Source organism: Pinus tabuliformis, chromosome 7 (genome assembly GCF_031772625.1).
Source record: "Pinus tabuliformis cultivar Carrire ecotype Pingquan chromosome 7, CPIR1, whole genome shotgun sequence".
NCBI classification, from domain to species: Eukaryota; Viridiplantae; Streptophyta; class Pinopsida; order Pinales; family Pinaceae; genus Pinus; species Pinus tabuliformis.
In genome coordinates, this window is record NC_142293.1 from 533,446,052 (window position 1) to 533,470,925 (window position 24,874).

Sequence of the window (24,874 nt, forward strand, 5' to 3'; positions counted from 1 at the left end):
TTTTTTGCTTTTTGTTTTATTTCCTTTTCATTTAACTTCTTTATTTTTATTTTTTTCCTTTTTCTATTATTTCCATTTTTATGAATTATAGTTTTTCGTTTATATTTTCAGTTTAAGATGACTTACTTTTATATTAAAAAATATTTTAATAAATTTAATTATAAAAAATTATATTTATTAATAAAAAATAAAACACACATATATAAAAATATGTATTAAAGTGTATATGTTAATACAAACAATATTAGTTAATGATATATCTTAATTTTTGTTGATGGCATTCAACAATATAGTGGTTCATTTTTGTGATGAAATTTTCATCTTTAGTATTTTTTAGTTTAATTAAGCTATATTTTTAATTTGATTAAACTACATTTAAACTAATTTACGTGTATTATATAGTTTTTGTTTCTAATAACTTCAATCACAAAAATAATATATTAAAAATTAATCAATTTCCATATTAATACGTTAATGTTTAAATAATAATAATAACAATAGCTAATTACAACTCATTATTCAAAATTGACTCCTAATTTTTTTTATTTTTTAAAATATTTAATAAATCTTAAAAAATAAATTGTAACATTTAAATAATTCATCAAACAAAAGTTTATAGCCAAATTTTATTACTTAAAAAAAAATGTTGCTTTTTCGCCCTCTAATAAATTAATGTTTTAAAAAAATGTTGTTTTTTTCACCCTCTAATAAATTAATGTTAACTGAAAAGATCTTAATTTCAGTTGTTTGGTTTGGTGTAATAATGACAACAAAGCTTTTGTGTGAGTTACAGGGGGTAGATTATTTTTTAATTCAACATTGAGGCTGGCCAACCTAATCCTGGTGATTGGTAAGCCATGGGGGGATAAATGGTTCTTTTATCTATCTAACATTGAGACTTGTGAATACAGATTGCCATATGAAGAAGAAAAAATGAAAACACAAATTTAAAAAGCAAAAACATATCAAAATATACTACTTTATTTTATAAAATCAAACCATATCCTGTAAATGTAAATGGCTAAATAGTTCTCCCATCCCACATTAAAACTAATGCTAACTAAAAACATCCAAAATTGAAACTGACACCAGCTTAAATTCCGCATAACTAAAATGAAATAAAAGCAAAACCATTTCCTTTGAAAACTAGCATATCAATATGATCTCAAAATCTCCACCTCTATTTAGCAGAAAAAATCAATACTATCTATTAATTGGTCACTAGCAAAACCCAAAGCATTTTGACCGCTATGATGAACAGAAAAAGAAGCTATACTAACATTATACGTAAGATTACAGTGAACATGCAAGATAAGATTAAGAGCAGATCTTGTAGAGTGTTTTACCATGCGAATGCCATTTAGCTGTGACTCATGGCCAACGGCGAGAAAGCTAATCAGTGGGCTACAAAACAATTTATTGAGCAACCAGCGTAAAACAATTCAATGCTACCTAAACAATCGAAGTTTGTTCATTACGCTTATTCATGGGAAGTATCATAGCTTTTTAATTAAAATACTAAACTTTCTACGTTACAAAGCGAATTCGTCGACTTTGGATACGGCATGTGCGTAAGCGCCCTGTGATTGTCTCCTAACATGGCGGCTTCCGAGGAAAAACCTAAAAACATTGAAGACTTCCACTTCTTGGGCTGCGTTTTTAAGAATTTACTTCATGCAAACCGGTTTGGCCAAACTATCCATATGTGACCGATTTGCAGCGTTTAGTTTATTATTCTGACGACGTGGAAGAATTTTTGAGTTTTGGGTGGATTTTTACGGTGAGCTTAAGTCGATTGCAGATTTTTGGAATATTCTGGGATCCAATAGACATTGGTGCGGTCAAAAAATTGATCGTGCCTAGTCGGATCCCCGAATATTCCGGGAATTTGCAATTGACTTAAGGATGGCCAGATTTTTATGGATAAAATTTGTGGTCAAATTTTGATTTGTGTTTTGTATAGTTATACGGGTGGGTACTGCTTCTAGGCATTGGAGAGCACCTACCCGAAGCTCGGAGCTTGGAAGCTGATCGGAAACGCTCCAAAACTATCTGGAGCTTCAACGGGTACTTTGTAGGTTTTCGGGAGCTTCACTGCAACTGATTTTTGACGATTTGGGAGCTTCACTGCAATGAATAAGTGCAAACTTGGGTGTATTTGACGTTGCCAACTTGGACTCTGCTTAACCTGATGGAACTGTGCTAAGGGAAGGGTATGTTGCTGAGTTTAAATTTGGATATGAGTTTGGAACTAAGAGAAACACCCTGTTTATGGAAAGCCCTTCGATCCAAATAAAGATGAGGCGTCTAGCCAATCCTGATCTTTGTCATTGGAAAGCTATTCATTCTCCTCATATTCGCGGATGGTGGATGGATATAAAAGAATTTAGGAATACTAAAGAATATTTTTTTTTTGAAATTATGAAATATAAATATTATGAAAAAAACAATTTTTAATTTAATTTTCATATTTATTTAAATATAAAATATATATTAACTTGGAAATTTATAATTTTATTAAACAAACCTTTTGGAAAATAACATTGAATTTAAACTCTATTTTTTTTAATTTTTTTTAATTACTATTAATATATATTTTATTTTTCTTATCTCTTTATTATAATTAGATGTAATATATATAATATTAGTGAGGTTACATCAAGGGCGAAGAATTGAACCAATGACTTAACATATAACGTTGCATGAAATCACCTAATAATCAAGTAATAAAAACTTTTTTTTTTGAATGTGTTTCTTTGCTCAGAAGGAATTTGATTGAGAAATTGTTAGTGGATTAATATTTTGATTTTTTTTGGGCAATGTTTGAAAGTTCAATCTTTTACATGTTTCTTTGCAACATGGAATTTAATTGGCAAATTTTGGATGGAAATAAATAAATTATTTTATTTTTATTTTTAATATATATTAATTTTTAATATATTATATTATTTCCGCTCTCAACCTGACATTTCCATACTTCTAGTCGGGCCTGATACTTGTTCCCGCTTATGGGAAGTACCCGCATACGGGAAACTTGTGCAACATAGGTGTTTTGTGTTGTTTAAACTGGATCTTTAATTACATATAGAATTCAACACATTCAAAAATCTTTTGAAACACTTAAATTGTAAAAAATTGACTCATCAAATTTATAATTTTAATAAATCCCTACTAAATTTTAGAAAAAATCAATAAATAAATTATAAAAAATCACACTTAAAACGTTAAATACCCTCTGGACAACGTAGAGATGTGCGTGCGGTGCCATACTGTTCACAAACTCGAGCTGCAAACTCTGAATAAAATATATAACTAGCAATTGTCCCAAAAGGTACAAAGACAGGCCGATAGGATTATTAAATTTGAATTGTTGAATTTTTCTAGAAGAGTTAATTGGTTTGTGCAAAACCTTGTTTTCTTGGACTGGATCATTGTGCAATTACTTTTATTTAGATGTTTTGTTTATATCTATATTACAAGGAACACATTGAATGTCTTATTTCATTTTAGAGTAAGTTAATAACCCAAAATCAAGAGGTTAAGCTAATTACGCAAAATCAAGAAACCTCTATAGATGGCCAAGCATATACAAAGAATAAATCTCATTCATCTGCAATACCAAATCCATCTTTTCTTTTCTCTGAGTAAAATTTCAAAAGCATGAACACATGCCATTTCATATGCACAATAAACCCAATTTCTGAAATTTCAATGCTTGGATGCATCACATTCATATGCTATAGTAAACCCATATTTTCCTTAAATTTCAATCCATAAACACATCCATTCATGAGCCATAACAGAGCCACAAAAAACAAAACCCCCTGACCTGTTAATACATTATCTACTCAGAGAGAGGTAAGACGAAAGGACAACACTGTCTACGGATCCTCCATGTCTCCGAAGGAGATGAGGAGCGTCCCGTGACCCATTAATGCATTGTCTTCTCAGGAGTGCGACGTAAGACTAAAGAAAATCACTAGCTACGGATGTTTCATGTCTCCATAAGGCCTTGATAAATCTTCGTTTATTTTTTAAATACAATAATTTGATTTCATTTTAACACTGTAAATACTAAAAATGAGCCCATAAAGAGCAGATAATCAAGAAGGAAACGCTTCAATCACAGACTAGAAATCAGGAATGGTGATTATTTTATAATGACCGAATCTACCTTCTAATAAAATCTTCCACATTCTTTCTCTGTTCTTTCCTTCCCACCAGAGCAGTGCACCACCATTACTAGATCAAATACTAGAACTAAATTAGGATCTAGAACCGGCTTCTCTTTCTGGCCACCATTATTATTATCACCGCCTCTGTGATTTGAGTCCAGTGCCACTATGTCAACAATAATGAGCTTCCCCATCTCCGGGATCACCTTCCTGCATCTCTTTAGTATCTTGATACTGTCCTCGTCGCCCCAGTCATGCATGATCCACTAATGATATTGGACAAACAAATTGTATAGTCAAAACGTGCTCTCAGCACATTCTAATTGAATTACATGATAGCTCAGCAATTTCAAGACTTACCTTCATGAATATGGCGTCCGCAGAGGGCATGGTTTCAAACATGTCTCCGCCCATGTGCTCCAAACCTATTTACATACATTTATATGTATCAAATTGTTATGCATATATACCATTGATGAAGCAAAGTTGTTATTAGTAACCTGGGAGATGGGGAGCAGTGGCCACGACATGAGGGAGGTCATAGTTGATGCCTCTGATGGAAGGATAACGCCGCAGCATTGTCTCGATTGTCTCCTCTACAAGCCTAGCCTCTTGAGGAAAATCAGAGAATGGAAGTCAAATTTCGAAAAGCCAATAGGATTATTAAATTAGCTTAAACAAAAATGAGAAATTAGCATGATGATTTAATGTTTGAAACGTCAAACAAGGCCGCATAGCGTTGTGATTTTAAATATGATTTTTTTTTTTCAAGTTTGGTTGAAGATTGACTACCAACGTAACCCCAAGATCCCTGGCATATTTGATTTTCACCATGCTTTTAAATTGCAACTTAATAATTCGTATTTCCTTTTGACACTTGTGGCGTCCATGTGATTTGTTGATATCGCCCATTGGAAAATTATCGCTGCCCTATGCAAAAAACTTAAAACCATGTGAAATAATAAACAAAAACAGTTTAACCTTCCCACTCACCTTACCTAATAAAATGAATGCCGTAAAGTGGTGTACGAACATCCTTTTGCACGCGTATTATTGTCCTGCATGTTGTTTCACCTATCCAGATTCACGGCAGGCCATTCAAATATCGTGTTAGAAAGATTTGAGAGACAAAATCCGCATCTGTGGCAGATTTTGACGAATAAAGAAATAAGAAACAAGTGAGAGAAAAGAAAACAGATTCAGAAATCAAATCTTCTCGTCTTATATTATCCCTCCATGGTGAGCTCTTCTCTTCCCCTATTGCAAAATTAATAGGCAGGGCAAAACCATTTAGCAAAAACTACCAAATAAAATAAAAGCACTATCTCTACGATTAAAGCCCTTGCGATTTTTCCACGGCTTCACTATAATAAAGAAATAATGGATTGAAACTGTTGAAAAAATTGGGTTCCATGCATAGCCATTATCTACCATGCTGCTTTTCCCTATAAAAATTTATTAGTAAAACCCATAGATATTGAAAACCAAAAGCATACCTGCTTCTATCCATAAAAAATTTCGAGAATTTCATTCCAATGGATCAAAAATTTCATCTCTATCAATTCTTCTGCTCAACATAACAGCAACAAAATAGAATCGCCAGGATAAACCATGCAAACACTCTTTTAAAAGGAAAACACAACGAAAATAAAACACTGTAAAATCCAAAATGCATGGCCGTGCAACAAAGAAAATAAACTTGAACAAGAAACAAGGCAAGCCAATGCAATGCAGAGTATTGAAGAAAATGATGAGATGAAAAACAAAAAGTGAAAATTTTAAACAACTAAAACTGTAAATACAAAAAAGTCAAGTTTAGTTTAGCAATAGCACAACATGATGGAACAAAATAGCCATTCACAACCCATTAAGGACTTGAATTTGACAGGCAGGTTCTTTCCTCAGCATGACTAACTCCTCATAATGTAATTTGTCATTTAAGAGGATAAAAGCAATGCTTCTCTAAACCCCAAGTGTCAGTTCAATTGGTTAAACCATATGCCCAAGGCATGTTGCTGACAGGGAGGCCATTGAGTTTGTCAGGGTTACCAACCACTATTGTGGATGGCTGGTAAATGAACAACCCTTCAGGGATCCCACAACATTTTCCTCACTGCTCAAAAAAAGAAAATAAAAAAAAGAGCAATTGTTTCCCTAGAAATATGCTGGACCTAAACAAGCAAGTTATAAATCATATGGTCATACACTTCTTTCAAGCGCAGAGGTGCTACTTTTCATTACATAGAAAAGTTTTTGGATGGAAAAATGCCTCCTATTGCGGAAAGGTAATTACAAATTTAATTCTTGATTCTCTGCCCCAAAATCCACAATCACAACAATGCCTGTACTCCTGGGACAACTCTGTAGTGTTTTGAGTCATATACCAAAAGGACGCTAGTTGATAACTTCGTTGTTGATAACTTTGATGACACTAAAAATACATACCCAAACCTGAAGCAAATATACCTTGTTCACTTAATGCTTCATCTACTGTGCAAGCAACCTACAGTATCCAAAGAAACTTTATGTTAAAAGTTAAAACATGAAATAACCATCCATACCGTGAAGAAGAAAGCAACTGCAAAATAATGTTTATGCAATAATATGATAATAAGAAAAGATGAAATGTTAATAGAAGACCGATATTCATGTTTTATTTGACACAACCATTCTTTTAACATCTTCAGATCAATCTAAAAATGAAAATGACAACAAACGAAAGGAAAACCCTAAACCAATTTCATACATAATGTAACAATACAACAATACAGACCAACTAAAGTCCAAAGATGCAAAATGCCAACAGTTTCATTTGATATAATCATCTTTTTCTATGTTTAATGTTTAAGCAAATTTCAAATGGGAATTTACAATAGAGATAAAAGGCAAACCTTATTCAAATGCTCATATTGTCTGTTGCCTAAACCGAATACCCCATAAGTAAGGTTGGAAAGCCAAGGCCCTCTCTCTTTTTCCTGGTCAAACATACAAAAGGGGCAATATGCTCGTTAAAAAAGTCCAACTTAATAGCCAAAGGAACCAGTAATCTAAACAAATATTAAAGGTTTAACAATTTACCCCCTCAGTAAACCACTTATAGAACCTTGTTGCATTATCAGTTGGCTCTCCATCTCCATACCTGCACAAGTACTTAAGTACTTAGAAAATATTGGACCGTAAGACATAGTTACAAACGTCTACCACCTAATACAGGGCATTTTTCACACACTGTTGATAAAGGTTAAATAAACCCAACAACGTTTGGACTAAATATGTTGAAGCGGACTTCATAAAGAAACTTTTAAAGTAACTTTAGAAACATACTCATTCAAACTCTGTCAAATGTGACAACAGCAACTACACAGGACTGTTAATTGCATGGATTGGGGTGGCAGATGTTGGAAGGTCATCATGGACCCCAGAGGTACAACAGAAACCCATTTTGCTTAGGGAGTACTAGAAAGTGCAACAAACCATTCCCTAATTAATGGAGAGTACTAGAAAGGTTTTGAGCTATTAATCTGTGGCAATGGCTAACGAGCCTGCCATAGGGCATTAAATGTTCGCTTAGTTGCATATTTCTTAAGCCGATAACACACTGTTGTTATTTTTTATTTATCTAGTCACCACCGCCGTTATTTTTTATTTATCTATATCCGCTTAAGGAGTATGCAACTAAGCGGGCATTTAATGCCCTATGGCAGACTCGTTAGCCATTGCCTTAATCTGTCACAAGGTTGACAACCCTGCATTTAATCTGTCACTCCCTAATTAATGGAGAGTACTAGAAAGGCTTGGAGCCATTAATCTGTCACATGGCTCACAACCCTGCACTTAATCCGTCACATGGCTCACAACCCATGTAACTTCACCAAGTGTCCAGGCAGTTATGTGAAGGGATATGAGTCCCTCCTTCGCATGCATTAGGCTTGCAATGTGCATGCTTATGTCCATGTTTATGGTTTTCTCCAGCTCACAGTGGAATAATGGCAATGTTGTTTGAGAAGTGTAGGGGGGAGAATACGGTTGTTCTCGCCTGGTAAGACATTTCATCGATTTCTTCTGGTTGTCGTTTGGGTTTCTGCTGGTTAGTTTGGAAGTTTTCAGAGGAGCCTTCGTGCTGGAGGTATATTGGCACACAGGGATACTGCTGGCTTCAGGCTGGTGTCAAGAAATATTTCACTCCGACCCATCTGTGCCACCTGGCAATCTGCAGTTCTTCGATCTGAATCCAGGGAAGCATTCCCAGTTCTCGAAAATGGGATATCGGAGCACCCTCAAGAACCAAGAAACGTGGTGTGGGAGTGGGACTGCAGGCGACATGGAGCATTTTATAATAGGAAAAGTTATTGGTGAGATTAGGTGCCTGATCGATTTTAGAGAACTTCAAGAAATTCGCAAACTGCTCAGGAGTCATAAGGAATATATCCATTGCAACAGATCCTAATTTCTCAATGTTACTTCAAAAATTCATGAGATAATAATAGTGACAGATTACGCCTCAGACTGCAGAAATCATGGGGTCTCCTGTGGAACTGAAGCAACAGCTGGCAGTTTTGGAGGCAGAATGCAATCTCCAACAAAGTCTGGCACTCAATTTCAGCATGGGTGGATTAGTCTGTGGCCTCATATCAAAGACTCTCGGCCAACTCATCCCAGGGTGAGACAAAGGAGGATGAAACACTGCACCAGCTTGACAAGGAAATGGAAAACGTGAATCAGGACCCTGAGCCAATTAGTACAGATTTGGAAGAAGCAGCTCATCCCTATGCTTTTTGTTAATTTCTATGCTTTTCAGGACTATAAGAATCTTAGGCATATATTATAGAATATACAAGGTTGAGAAGTGATGGATGGTTTTGTATAAGGACAAACCCGAAATCTGTTTTGGGCCTGCGTTGGGATTTTTTTTGGGGACTGTTATTTGACCTCCGTTGAACAAAACTGTGATGTCATTCCTGCCGCAGCATCTGCTGTAGTTTTTATATTAATATAATTTTACCAAATTATTGTTTAAAAAAACAGCATGCAGTGCGAAACGACTTTGAAAATTATCTTAACGAATATGCTAGGATATGTTGTCCCAACGAAAAATATGCAAAGGCTTCCCAACATGCTTAAACATTTGGACATAAACAGCTGGATAAATGTTGCTGGTCAAAGAATGTTTGTATCTTACGTTGCTAGCATAAAAATGCTAATTTTTCCTTCTTTAATTTTTCTTCATACAGCTCATCATCTGCTGCATAATCATCCTGGTGAAAATCAACCGAATAAGATTTCACGTTATTTAATTCCAGTCATTCAAGTAACAAGCGATTCAAATTTTGAAAGATATAATCAATTTAAAAAGTAATATAACAACCTTGTATCGACAGCTTTACTCACCAGATCCACTACTTTAAAGACAGCCTTATCATACCTAGCTTTCGTTTCCTCGGCGAGAGACTGTCACACATATAAAAAAATCGTCAGATAAGTTAGTAAATGTAACATCACTAGAATTAGCATAACGACAATACAAACAGCAACATGGAATCAAAACCAACACCCTTGAGAAGCTCAATAACTGTAATCATAATAACAAAAGGACGAACATGGAATTGAGAAGATTCAAAGCCAAGACAGACTGCCAAGATGTTTTATTACTATTAACTAGAATATTAATTCCAAATCAAAGACTGGTATAGATTTGCCAGGGTTTGAAACCAAAAGCCACTTACAAATAGCCATCAATGAAAATCAATAAACTCAAGACTAAAAAATGAAAAATGATCGGTGTGGAATAAACAAGATGTGAAACAAAGTCGCTTTAAGCAGAGTTTTACAAACAATACCAACAATAAAACCAGTACACAGGAGGATCTAGGATTAAGAACAATGGAAAACAAGAGCCACTTGCACAGGGAGCCAAATGGTGATAAGCATTAGTTTATTGTAAATTTTTCAAAGAATGACAGCGAATTGAGAGGAGTTGGAACCCTTACCGCTTGCAAATTGATGATAATGTTGAATTAAAGAGAACCAAGGGCAAGACAGCTTCATACCGAAATCAAATGCTTACGATTTTTATTAATTATGTAGAATTAACGGATACATGAGGACTGCTCATAAGCGAAGTATAATAATGATATCCAGGGTACGTCACTAAGAGTGATTGCGAACAGCCAGGGAAGATGTATAGTGATTGTCAAAAGCTCAAAAGCTAGGAAGAAGAAGAACAACAACAACTGGCATGGAAAAAGCAGTAAAAATATCTTCAGAGTGAAATAACTCAATTGATATTTGGAAAAAGCAGTCACACTGCAAATCAATGGTTGAAAGTGTCTCAAGTGATCCAACGGAAGAGGGTAAAAGTGTTGACGATTGTTGATGCATAAAAAAGCCTATCGTCCAAATTAGGCAGGGAGGATTCCCTGCGGGAAAAATGGTTTCCTGCATGGCCGTTCACCGTAGGCTCCAGTTATTGAATGTCGGACACGCAAAGTCAATCGGGGCCCTCCAACAAACTGAACCCATAGATCGAAAACCGTACAACGTTCTGACCGGTAAAGCTCCTTTGTCGGTTCTTGAACAGTTACAATTTGGCCTAAAATCCCACATGCCAAGCCTGTATATATAGCTGCAACTGGAAAGTGAGTTGCGCCAAGGAAGAAAGATTGACAGGCAATATTCAAGGCTGTGTTATATCACGATGGCGACCACCAGGGAATTTCGAATTTTGATTGTGATGGTTGTTACGCTGGTATCGATTTTGCAAAGAGCAATTGTGGTAGCTGCTTGGACTGCAGCCCACGCTACATTTTATGGTGGAAGCGATGCTTCTGGAACTATGGGTGAGTACTTTTTTTGGTGTTTTTTAAAGAAGATTTGAACTTTGATACTTCAAATTATGGCTAAACTGCACCTCATAGGTTTAACTATGAGTAAGTGTTAATTTTTATACTAAAAATATGCATAAATCTAGTAAGAATTTCTAAAATTTTATACCTCTCTTTTAGGTGTATAAATTTGATAAGAATTTTTGAAGTTTCAGGTTTGAGAAGTGTTCCACCCTGATATCATTTTGATAGAAAAAGTATTCTTAAGGGCTTACCCAATTTGAATTAAAAAGAAAAAAGATTGGAACGACCAAAATTTTGGATGGGAAAACTATATATTGGAACTGAGATGGGATGCTAGATCGTTTACTATTTGATCCCAATGCAATGGCAAATTCCAATAGAAATGACCGGAGTCTGTTTGATCCCAAAGCAATGACAAATTCCAATAGAAAGGACCGGAGTTTTTGATGAATTAAATGATTAACATGTGATGTTAATTACTTTCTTGTGCAGGGGGTGCATGCGGGTATGGGGAGTTGTCTAACGGAGGATATGGTACAAATACTGCAGCCCTCAGTACCGCTTTGTTCAATGATGAGCAGATGTGCGGAGCATGTTTTGAAATTAAGTGCGACGCTGCTAAAGTTCCTAAGTGGTGTCGGTCTGGATCGATTATCATTACCGCGACCAATTTCTGTCCACCGAATTACGCCCTACCCAATGACAATGGAGGGTGGTGCAATCCACCCCTTCAGCATTTCGATATGTCACAGCCTGCCTTCTTACAGATTGCTCAATACAAAGCCGGCATTGTGCCTGTGAAGTATAGAAGGTACATAATGTTGTCACAGTTTAATGGTTTTTTTTCAGCGGAAGTTAGAATAGAAGGTACATAATGTTGTCACAATTTAATGGTTTTTTTTCAGCGGAAGTTAGAATATCATTTCATTTTTTTGGTTGGTTAAATATATATTTTTTTTAATGTATAAATGAATTTAGTATTTAAAATTTTAAAAAGTGTTTAATGTATTAAAATTTTGTACATAAAATAATTTAATTGGTGTTTAGATTTGATTTGTAAGTAGTTGTATTCATGTTGGTTTTCTAGATTTGGATAAAATTGAAAAAATATATATACACACAACAAAATATTTTGTGGGTGTTGTAGGAATTTCTTGACAATCAGAAAAGAGATCAATTTTAACTTGTCTGGTGATAATCAAATGTTAAAATATTCCCAAATAAAATAGCCATTAATTAGACCATTTTAATAATATTTTGATCCTAAAGATTGATCTTAATATCTTTAGGATTAATCACATCATTAAAATTTGGTTGATGTGTCGAACCAACTAATCATAAAAGTTTATTTTATAGTATTGAATTCGATCGGAAATATATTTTATATGTTTAACTTAGTGGTGTTAATGGAATTGCTGCAGAACTCCATGCAAGAGGACTGGAGGAATTCTCTTCACAATAGCTGGACGCGACTACTTCGAGCTGGTTCTAATTAGCAATGTTGGGGGAAGAGGAGATGTCACAGCAGCGTGGATAAAAGGGTCAAACAGTGCTGGATGGGAACGGATGCAGAGAAACTGGGGAGCGAACTGGCAGAGCAATTCTTATCTGAACGGACAGAGTTTATCATTCATAGTGACGATAAGCAGTGGAAGAACGCTGACAATGTACAATGTCGCCCCTGCTAATTGGCAATTTGGCCAAACTTTCGCTGCTTCTCAACAATTTAATTGAATGGCATTCCGACAATTCTGACAGAATTTGGACCTCCTATCTAATAAATCGTTGGAGGTTGCAAACGTTACTGCTTGCCTGGGCCTTCTACTAGTTTAATATTTTTACTCGGAATGGTATTGTTGCTCAACTGTATAGTATGATATTTTGAGGTTTGGTCAAATGTTGGGTGGAAGTGGAGAGACTTGCGCCGAAAGAAAGCTAGCAGCATCGGAATGGAGTTAATTTCTTTTGCTAGCAGCATCGGAATGGAGTTACTTTCTTTATTTATAATGTTTTAAGAGCGCCGTAATCTTTTACCATTAATTTTATATGGAGAATGGAAGGGCTGGAGTTGACTTGGTGAAATAAAAAAATGTTGAGTATTCTCCGCTTAACTTCCTCTGTCTAATTCCATCACTATATTATTAGTACACTTGTATGAGTGAAATGATTTATATTATTAGTGCACTTGTATAAGTGATGATTTATAAAGAAAATGTGTTGTGGTTTATTTTGACATAGATATTATTTTTTTATTAAGATATATTTCTGGTTGATTATTAATTTAATATTGATTAAAGTGATTTATAATGTTTAATATTGAAAAATAATATTTTAAAAAAGTATTTTTTAAATATTTGTTTGGATTATAATTTGAAGATTTTATTCGAGTCTTTACACAATATAATGTCATATTGATAATTGTTTTTACGTAAGTTATACACATGGTTGTTGTATTCATACATGATGATTTTTAGATATTTGTGTGGTAATCTTGTATTCTTAAAATTTGCAAGGAAACCAAAACTAAAATCCTTGAAAATAGTCCACAATCAAGTAAATAACATATTTACTATCAATTACTCCACACGATAATTTAAGCGAGTCTTTACTTCACATCTCAATTTATTAGTTTCTATCAAATCAAATCTATAAAATTCCATTTTCCCATTGATATAGATTGCAATTTTATATACAAATTTTCCACAAGCATAATTTCTAGCTTGAATAACAACTAAGTTACAAACCAATTATTTTATAATATTACTATCTATATCCTTATAATAATAATTTTTATGTTAAAATATATATCTTCATAATGAATTTTTTTAGATTAGAATTAGAATTATATATTTATAATATTATTTCTTTCGAGTTGATTGAAACTAAGTTCAATTTAAACTCAACTTAATAAAACCCCAAATCATATTCTTATATTCAAATCAGTTCATTTGAGCACTAACACTCCAAAATCCACTAGCACTCCAAAAATAACTTATACCTTGACAATTGTTGCTAGGGGAGTAACATGAGCTTAGATACTAAATTACCCTATTTTTCACAGAATTGTCCCAATGAATGCATTACATTTTCTTGAGAAGTGTAGCAAGAAAGTTTCAATTTGGCTTTTCCTTGGTCAAATTGAGGAATTTTGAATTTCCACATCAGAAAACAATTTGGAGGCAATTAACTCGTGTGCAATGCCTCTTTTCACTCAGTAAATTCGATTTAGAGAGCTTGAAGTTTAGTTAAGCATGTGTGATTGTTAAATTTTAGTAATCCGAGACAATTATTTCCTGTTGTGTTCAGTTAAACTATTTCTAATAGTTATTGGAACTAGTGGTAGGTTAGTTGTGTAGTGGGACAACAATCTAACTCAGTGATCATCCAGTTAATTGATCAATCAACTCAAAATAGCTAGTGCATGCAAGGAATTTGATTTCCTCAACTGTGTTAGAGATTCCAAGGTAGTGTAACAAGCAATTGTAAACTAATTTGAGTGTACAGGTGTTGCATGCAGTCACATGATCAATCCTTGGGAATTGTGCAATCAATTGGAGGAAAATTCCTAAAAAATAGGGGCTAATTCCATAGGATTTGCGCAAGGAAATATGGGCTTAAGATGAGGTAGAAATTGACTAAGTCTGCGTCAAAGATTCTCATTGAGCAGAGATAATGGTTATTCACTTGCAGGCTGAGTTCAGAGATAACAAGTAATTATAATACATTCTCTATTCATCTGATTAATGCAAGAAGGGTTAAGGGTTTTTTAACAGCTTCTTTCCCCTAGAAATCATTGTGCATGTGTGATTTTTTTTATTACATGTTTGTGAATGATGTTCTAAATTATGAATTAAATTCCACAGATCAATAGAGTAGAATTGTGTCTCTAGATTTTAGATTAAACTTCTTGAGCGGTTGCAATTGTATCACCATATTTTTACATGGTATCACAGCAGGATTCATATTAGAATAAGAATTTCGAAGTTTTTCCTGAGGAGGTTCGAATTTGCAGCTTTAGTGTAGCAAGATTTCTTTAGGATCAGAAACATGTCCTTCAATATACTGAGATTAGAGAATGCCAGGGAAGGTAGCTCAAATTTCATTGCATGGAAAAATCGCATCGAGGCAGTGCTTGATGACAACATGTTGTTGGAATATGTTAAAACAAACATTCTAAACTAGGATTAGTCGATGCCAAGAACTTAGCCCAATGGAAGAAAGATGTAGCAAGGGCAAGGAGACTAATCTTGGAGGGACTGCGAGACCACATTGTCTCAAATATCCATGGGAAAAAAATCCTTTAGCAATGTGGAAGGAATTAACAGAATTATTCGAGAATAGTAGCGACCATAGAAAATTGACCTTCAAAGAAAAACTTTGAAACATTAAGATGCAAAATAATGATACTATTCTGCAGTATCTCACCAGATTTACACAAGTTTGGGATAAGCTTGGAGGGGTTTGTGTGACTATTACAGAAGATGACTTGGTGAGCATATCTCTTCTGGGCCTTCCCATGGGTTTTGGTCTAACGACAATCGTGATTCTCAACAAGTGGTATCAGAGGGTAGGTCACGAGTTTGACACACACTTGGCTCGTGTTGGGGTGGGAGATTGTTGAACATCGGATAAACCAAAACTCCCCGTGTGTTTCACGACATGGACTAACCACCTCTCATGGATTCTTATCTCTGACGATGCGATTGTTGACAATCGCCTGCAAGTTTTGGTCTAACGACAATCATGATTCCCAACATCCCAAAAGCTGGAATAACCACTAGGACTCGGTGAATGGGATGGAGAAAATACCGAATTGGGAATGCTTGTGGTCCGATTTGGTACAAGAAAAGATCAAGAGGAATATTGGAGATGAAACCTCATCCAAGGGAGAGGATGAAAGAAATTTTGCATTGGTTGGAAAGGGCAAGAAGGGAAAAGGGAAGAAATCTCAAACCAAACCAAAATCCAACCAAGGGGGCCAAAAGAAAGACTTGTCTGAAATAAAATGATTCAATTGTCATGAGTTAAGGCACTATGCTACAAAGAGTCCACACAAAAAGTCTAGCAGGAAGAACCCTGGAGGAGGAGCAGGTGAAAAATTGGCTTCACAGTTTGAGCTAGACTTCACCCTTATCACATGCATGTCCATCTCTATGATGGGGAGTGTGTGGTACTTGGCTTCTAGTGTCTTGTCCACATGACATGGTGTAGAGAGTTTTTTGATGACCTGGAGGAGAAAGATCTCTAGATTCAAATTTAGCTTGGGGACAACGGAAGGTACAATGCTACCAAGATCTGTATAGTAACCTTTAAGAGGGAGTTAGGAGCCCCTCTTCACCTCAAAGTTGTCATGATTCCAAACCTAAAGAAAAATTTCATCTCTGTAGAAGTTTTGGAAAACCGTGGCTATGATGTAATCTTCAGTAAAGGTAAATCCTTTCCGAGGAACATAACTACTAGACAAGTGAAGCAGATTAGGGTTCATGTGAAGAACTTGTACAACTTGGATGTGGAATATTGTGTCTCATTAAGCAATGGCACAAATAAAGTGTTGAGTCGCGATGTCAGTGAACTCTAGCATAGGATATTGGGCCATTTGTACCATGGTTCCCTCAAAATTATGCAACAAATAACCACTAGCCTCCTGAAAGGAGCACTTGAGTGGCATGAGCTCTGCAAGGGTTGTACCTTGGGGAATTATGTGAAATCCATATTCCATGATCGAGACAACAAAGCACATGCAGTCTTAGAAAGAGTCCACTCTAATGTTTGTGGAACTTTCATGACAACCTCCACTGCAAGACATAAATACTTTGTTATTTTTATTGATGATTTCTCAAGGAAGCGTTGGATCTTGTTCATGTGGAAGAAGGATGAGACATTCTCAATGTTTGTAGAATTCAAGGCACTAGTTAAGAAATAGACCGACAAGAAGGTGAAGTCTCTCAGGAGTGACAATGGAGGTGAGTATGTTTTGAATGACTTCAAGGAGTTATATGCAAAAGAAGACATTCAAAGAGAGATGACACCACCCCACAACCTGCAACAAAATGGGGTAGCTGAGAGGAAGAATCAAAGCATTGTGGAACTGCGAGAGATATGCTACATGAACAAGGCCTACCAATGCATTTTTGGGCAGAGGAATGTAAGACAATAGTCTACTTGCAAAACCAGAGTCCTCGTCCGATTCTTGGTATGATTACACCAAACAAGGATTTTTCGAGGAGAAAGTCAGATTTGTCTCACTTCAGAATTTTTACTACCATTCGAGGAAGAAACTTGAGCCAATAGCAGAGTTGGGAGTTTTTGTGGGTACACTAAAACTCCACACAATTATCGTGTGTAATTACATTCCCTCAAAATGACAGTTTTGTGAAGGGATGTAAATTTTGATGAGGAGAAAGCGATTAGGTGCTCTCTTAAGAGGGAACTCCAGAACCCACCAAAAGATGAGCTTTTAACTCTAAAGGAGGAACGTCAGGAAGTTCTGAAGCAACCACAGATGGAGGATTTGAAAGAAGGAAGAGTGGAGACATCCACTCAAGCCAAACCATCCATAGAAGGGAGAAAAAGAACCAAAGAAGCTGATAGATTGGTGGGGGATGTGAGGGAGAATGTGGGAGATCATTCAAATTTGCACACACAAAGGAGGCCACCTAAGAGGTGCACTAGTTACATTGCTCTAATGACTGAGCTTGTAAAGACTGAGCCATCCTATTTTGAGGAAGTAGTAGAGAAACCTATTTGGGTTGATGCAATAGTGGAAGAATATGAATCCATCATGAAGAAGAGTGTTTGGGAAGTGGTCCCAAGACTAGTAAATAAATTAGTTGTGAGTTCAAGATGGATCTTCAAGGTTAAGCATGCAACAAACAGAAGTATATAGAAGAATAAGGCCATATTCATGGCCAAAGTATTCTCTCAAGTTGAGGGAATTAACTATGAGGAAACCTTTTCTCCTGTAACAAGGTATTCATCCATTAGATCAATTCTTGCACTGGATGCATAGATGGGGTGGAAGATCCACTAGATTGATGTAATTTTTTTTTTCTCAATGGTGTTATTGAGGAGGAAGTGTGCATAGAGAAACTAGAAGGTTTTGAGACATTTTTTCTAGAGTTCCATGTGTGGAGACTCAGGCGAGCATTGTACGGTCTCAAATAGGCACCCCAAGCTTAGTACACTTTGATCGATAGTTATCTCATTGGTTTGGGCTTCACCAAAAGTGAAGTGAATACAAACTTCTATCATAGTTTGGTAGAAGGTAAATTTCTTATCATTGTTTTATATGTTGATGATTTAATATTGGCAGGTGATGAGCAGTAGATCAACTCTTATAAGGAGGACCTTACAAGGGAATTTGATATGAAATAAATGGGTCTCATGCACTACTTCCTCAGGTAGGAAGTATGGAAAAGTGAAGGGGAATTGTTTGTCTCAAGGAAAGCGTTCCACCAAGATATACAGAGATTTCACATGGAGATTTGTAAACCCATGGAGACAGCTCTAGCGACCAACTGGAGGAAGGGAAATGCCACTTCAGGTGAAGGTGTTGATGCTACCATTTATCGACACTTAGTGGGTACATTATTGTATCTTGTGAACACACATTCAAATATGTTCTATGTAGTCAACCAACTAAGCTAAGCTATGGGTAGGCTGACCAAATTGTATTAGAAGGTAGCTAAGCATGTTTTACAGTACCTCAGAGGCACTACCCAGTATGGATTATGGTACAGATGGACAGAGGGAGTGAAGTTGTGTGGCTTCACAAACACAAATTGGGTAGGGAGTCCATTAATTCGAAATAATATATCAGTTGGAATTTTTAGTGTTGGGTCTACAGTAGTTTCCTAGTATAGGAAGAAGTAGATATCTGTGGCACTCAGCTCGGCTGAAGTTGAATACATGGTTGCAAGTCAAGCAACATGTGAGGCGATATGGGTGAGAAAGATCCTTACGGGACTTTTTGGTCAGATGATGAATCCATCTGTGATCTATTATGATAATTAGAGTTGCATTAAGCTCTCTGAGAATCTAGTATTTCACAATTAGTCCAAGCATATAGATATCCTGTATCATCATTTATGGGACTTTATACAAAGGCGGATAATGTTGCTACAATAAATTATTACAAATGAACAAGATGATAACATCTTGACAAAGGATTTTTCAAGAGGGAAGTTTGATTTCCACAAGTGCACGATAGGGGTGGTTGATAATCCCTTGCTTGCTAAGAGGGAGTGTTGAGAAGTGTAGCAAGAAAATCTCAATTTGTCTTTGCCTTGGTCAAATTGAGAAAATTCAAATTTCCACCTCAGCTCAAAACTTGGAGGCAGTTAACTTGTGTGACATGGCTCATGTCACTTACTTAGCTCAATAAATTTAAGTTAGAAGGCTTGGAGTTCAGTTAAGCATGTGTGATTGCTAAATTTAAGTAATCCAAGTCAGTTATTTCTAGTTGTGTTCAATTAAACTAGTTCTAACAATTAATGGAACTAGTGGAAGGTTATTTGTGTAGTGGGACAACACTCTAACTCAGTGATCATCTAGTTAACTAATCAATCAACTCAAAATACCTAGTGCATACAAGGAATTCAAGTTTCTCGGTTGTAGTGGAGATTCCAAGGGAGTGTAACAGGAAGTTGTAAATTAGTCTGAGTGTACACGTCTTGCATGTAGTAAGATGATCAATCCTTGGGAATTGTGCAATCAATTGGAGAAAAATTTCTGAAAAATAGGGGCTAATTCCTCAGGATTTACACAAGGAAATATAGACTCAAGATGAGGCAAAAATTGACTAAGGATAACTCAGAGCTTCTCATTGAGCAAAGAGAAAGGTTATTCACTTGCAGGTTGAGATCAAAGAAAACAAGAAATTGTAATACATTCTCTATTCATCTAATTAATACAAGCAAGTTTAAGGGTTTTTTAAAAATTTCTTTCCCCTATAAAATGAATCATTGTGCATGTGTGGTTTTTCTTATTACATGTTTTTGAATGTTGTTTTAAATTGTGAATTAAATTCCGCATTATTACATGTTTTTTAATGCTGTTCTAAATTATGAATTAAATTTTGCATATCAGTAAAGTAGAATTGTGTCTCTTGATTTTAGATTAAACTTGGTGAGAAATTACAATTCTAACACCATATTTCTACACAATTTATATTATTCTTAATTTAATTATTTCAATAAAAAAAATCACTGTGTTACTAAAAATTGTCACCGTCCTATGGTTCAATCCGATTGTCTCGATATGTAAGTTGAATTTGCAGAGCAAGTTTCAAGGGTTCAAAGACATCTATAATATCTTAACAGATTTTCCCTTGTTTTGTCTAGGATATCTGAAATGTAATTTATACCTTCGAAGAATAAAATTTCATCCATCAAACAACTTATTTTTGTGCGTCTTATCTAATTATGTTATGAAACCAACTCAAAAAAATATAGAAAAGAAAGATCAACGCCTTAGAAATCAGCCTCTTCGAGGGGACAACCTTCTTTACATTACACAAATGAACAATTCTTGGATGATACAAATGACAATACCTCCTTTCTATATATAGGAGTCTAAGGGGTCATAACGTAATCAGGGTTGACATAACAATAATAATGTAAGGGCACAACAATAACAATAGCGGGCTTCTATGGGGCATAATAATAACAATATGGGGACTACATGGGCACACCAATATAATAAGGGGGATGAACTAATAACAATAAGGGGTTACACTAGTAATATAGGGACCTAACATGCCCCTCTCCTTCAAAAAGTGTTGTCCTCAACGCTTGAGTAGTTCTGGATGCTTTTGTATAAAATTCTCGTCCTCCCATCTGGAATCTTCAGCGGGTAAGTTCTTCCACTTAATGAGATACTCTGATATTGATCGATTTCATAGCTGTCAGGTTCTTGTTTCTGTGACTTCTTCAAGTTCCAATATGATTTTTCCTTCCTCGTCAAGTTCTGACAATATTGTTTGAATTGGGAGCTTGTCACTTATAAAATTCTTTAAGCATGAAACATGGAAAACTGGGGGCACTCGGGAAGATGCAGGAAGCTCCAATTTATATGCCATAGTACCAATCCTTTGCAGCACCTTGTAAAGACCATAGTACTTTGGTGATAATTTATTATTCTTATTAGCTTGCTTGATGGACATTTGTTTGTATGGTTGTATTTGTAAAAATACCCAGTCGCCTATATCATAACTTCTTTCACTGCGATGTTGATTTTTTTGTTGTTTCATTCGATTATGTGCCAAAGTGAGGTTCTCCTTTAAGAGCTGAAGAAATTTTTGTTGTTGAGTGTTTACCTTAACACCTTCATGAGTTACAATATGACCCAAGTATTCCACCTCTTGTACTCCAAATAAACATTTGGAGGTTTTTGCACATAATTGTTTCTCATCCAATACTCTAAGCACTCTATCAACATGTTGAACATGATCCTTCCAATACTTGTTGTAGATTAGTATATCGTCAGAAAATACTAACACAAATTTTCTAAGGAAGGGTTTGAAAATGGAATTCATCAAACCCTGGAATGTAGAAGGTGCATTGGTAAGGCCAAAAGGCATGACCAAACATTCATAATGACCCTCATGAGTTCTAAATGTTGTTTTCAAAATGTCTCCAGTCTTCATTATGATTTGATGATATCCTGTATGAAGGTCCAACTTGCTGAAGTAAATTTCTCCATGCAATTCATCCAATAATTCATCAATGAGAGGAATGGGAAATTTATCTTTAATAGTGAGCTTGTTGAGCTCTCTATAATCCAGACACCTACACCATGATCCATCTTTCTTGTGCACCAATACTATTAGAGCAGAGAAAGAACTTTGACTAGGTTGAATTATATGAGCCTCTAGCATTTCTGCAACCATACGTTCAATTTCATTCTTTTGTGCAAAGGGATATCTGTAAGGCCTGATGTTTGGAGGAACAATTCCTGGAAAATGAATAGCATGATCATGAACATAAATAGGTGGGAGGCATTTGGGAGTCTCAAATACCTTGGAATGATTGTCCAAGACTTTTTGGAGATCTGGAGAAATAGATTATTTCCATGTTGAAACCTCTAGCGAACATAATTGTGCAATTACGCCTCTTCGTTATTTCTTTAGAATCTTTGTCATTCCATCAGAGATGATTATCTTTCATGGTTTCCTTGTGATACCCCTTAATTCAACTTCCTTTCCTTTCGAAGAAAATTTCATGAAAAGTTCTTGAAAATTAAAAGCTATTGTACCCAAGGATTGTAGCCATTGGACTCCTAGTACAACATGAGCACCACCCATTGGAATGGAAAGCATTGGGCTATTCAATACATATTCTTCCAAGGATAACTTGATATTATAACACTTTCCAGAGAAATTTATGGTTCCTCCATTTGCAACCATCACTTGACTCTCTAGTGCTGGATATAGGAAGCACTTCATTTCCTTGGCTATCTTACAATGAATAAAATTATGGGTACTCCCCGAATCAATCAACACTATTACCTTTTTCTTCTTGATATGTCCTTCTATATTGATAGTTTGAGGAGTGGTAATTCTGGCCAATGCATTACAATATATTGTTAGATTAATTTCTTGATGCTCGATGTGATCTTTTGCTTCTTGAACCTTTTTCTTCTTAATATGTCCTTCTATCTTGAGAGTTTGATGAGTGGTAATTCTTGCCAATGCTTTACAAAATATGGTCGGATTCATTTCTTCTTTCTCTAGGGTTGGTTGCTGGTGTATATCCTCTGCTTTTGACGTTTCTGGATCCTTTTTTTCCTCCTCTTCACAATCAATGTAAAATAGTTTCTTCTTATCACACTTATGACCTTTAATATATTTGTTATCACAATTGTAACAAAGACCTTTTGCTCTTTTTTCTTCCAATTGTTGTGGTGTCAACCTTGTAGGTTGTGCAATGCTAGGAGAAACAAAACTTCCATCTTTATAGTTGTGAGGGGCACACATCCTTGTTACCATAATTTTGCTTTCCACTTTTCTTTCCAACCTGAATGCCTTCTCCAATGAATCAGGTTCCCAAAAACGAATGAATGTTATCCTTTAAAGTCCCTATGGAGACAACAATCCTCTGTTTCTCTAGAATATCATTTTCCCTTATATTCAATTTTTGAAAGTCCTCAATGTGCTATGCCATTGACCACTTTTGTTTGAGATTTGTCAATTGGCTAAAGAAGATGTTTCTTTTTGTATCCTCATAATGTGCTATCATTTCCTCTATGAAAATTGACCATGTAACAAGTGGTTTACAAGAACAAAGCCTTTGTACCATAAAAATTGATCTGGTTCTAAATATGAAGATGAAAGATGTACATTTTGTAACAGTTGCACCTCATGTAGATCAAAATATTGCTCCATCTATAGTATACAATTTACTCGATCCTTGCCGTCAAACTTCCTCATATCGCCTTTTCTTGATTTTAGGAGCTTGATTTTGAAATGACTGTAACTTTGTAATTTCAGATCTCCACATTATGAAATTTCATATTGTAATAGCCCTCTGAGTCCTCTTTCTAACCCTGCAAGTATGATCAAGATTGGATTCTGTAAGAAAGAGATGTGAAATCTCCCACGATGACTTGATTATAGACTAGTTTAGTTGAGCGAACTTGTATGAAATGCCACGCGTCATTGTTTCAACCTTAGGACTTGAAACCAATACACAAAAAAGTATAGTCCGTCCACTTTTTGTAAATTCTTACAAAATTTCAATATAATGCTCAAAGAGAAATTTATGATGATTTTTCCAAGGTCACCTATTTGGGATGTAATTCGGGAGCCTGCAGAAACCCTAAATTCCATGGACTATATCTTTGAAAATACACAAAAACAAGATATGAAATTTAGGCCTGAGCTTCACCAAGTTTTCGATTCAAATGGGTTTTAATTTCAGAGTCGGAAACTGTGTAGAAGAACAATTATAGCGAAAATTCCACGATGACCTATTTGAAAAGGAATTCTGGAGCTTTAAAAAATCTTAAATTCCTCAGATCATATCTTAGAGAATATTGTGAGACAAGATCTGAAATTCGGACCCGAGAATCAGCGAGATTTCTTATCAAATGGGTTTTTTTTAGCTTCTGAAACATCGCAGAAAAATAATTATAGAGAAAATGCCACGATGACCTGTTTGGAGCAACGAAACCCTAGAATCCAAAACTCTGATACCAAATGTTATGAAACCAGCTCACGAAAAGATAGAAAAGAAAGATCGACACTTTAGAAATCAGCCTCTTCGAGGGGGCAACTTCTTTTACATTACACAAATGAATAATCCTTGAATTATACAAATGACAATACTTCTTTTCTATATATAAGTGTCTAAGGGGTCATAATGTAATTAGATTCGACATAACAATAATAATGTAAGGGCACAACAATAACAATAGTGGGCTTCTATGGGGCATAATAATAACAATATGGGGACTACATGGGACAACAATATAATAAGGGGGTTGCACTAATAACAATAAGGGGTTACACTAATAGTATAGGGACCTAACAAATTATCATCTTATTCCGGGTAGCATTTCCTTAACATCCCAACTATTTTGAAATTGCATGGAAATAGTTGCGATAGTTTCTTCACAGTCCAAACCTTTCTGCTGTTATAATGCATTTATGTAATAATGTGTTGCTCCAACATAAATTCGTTTTAAGGGGATATATAATGCAGATATAAAATTAAACACATTCCATTTTTTTCCAAATTTATTATGTATTATATTATTTGGTTATATTTATTTATTTATTTATTTACAATTATGAGCTTATTATATTTGTTTTTAATTAAATTGATGGAGATTTGAATTTTGAATTTCATGTACAAT

The 24,874-nt window shown here is 35.2% G+C and overlaps 1 protein-coding gene across 1 annotated transcript; it reads left to right on the forward strand.

The window, feature by feature from the left end:
- The first annotated feature begins 10,884 nt into the window (after nucleotides 1–10,884).
- LOC149248412 (putative expansin-A17) lies at nucleotides 10,885–12,754 on the forward strand. The gene is made up of 3 exons (XM_089456043.1): nucleotides 10,885–11,011; nucleotides 11,513–11,831; nucleotides 12,442–12,754. Exons 1-3 carry the CDS (start codon nucleotides 10,906–10,908, stop codon nucleotides 12,752–12,754), a joined length of 738 nt encoding a protein of 245 aa, XP_089312169.1. The 5' UTR covers nucleotides 10,885–10,905.
- The last annotated feature ends 12,120 nt before the right edge of the window (nucleotides 12,755–24,874 follow it).

Excerpts from the sequence above, each read along its gene's own strand:
- LOC149248412 (XM_089456043.1), top strand. The coding sequence starts at position 10,906 with ATGGTTGTTACGCTGGTATCGATTTTGCAAAGAGCAATTGTGGTAGCT. Across the intron at positions 11,012-11,512 it reads CGATGCTTCTGGAACTATGG|GGGGTGCATGCGGGTATGGG; the intron begins GTGAGTACTTTT and ends TTTCTTGTGCAG. Across the intron at positions 11,832-12,441 it reads GTGCCTGTGAAGTATAGAAG|AACTCCATGCAAGAGGACTG; the intron begins GTACATAATGTT and ends GAATTGCTGCAG.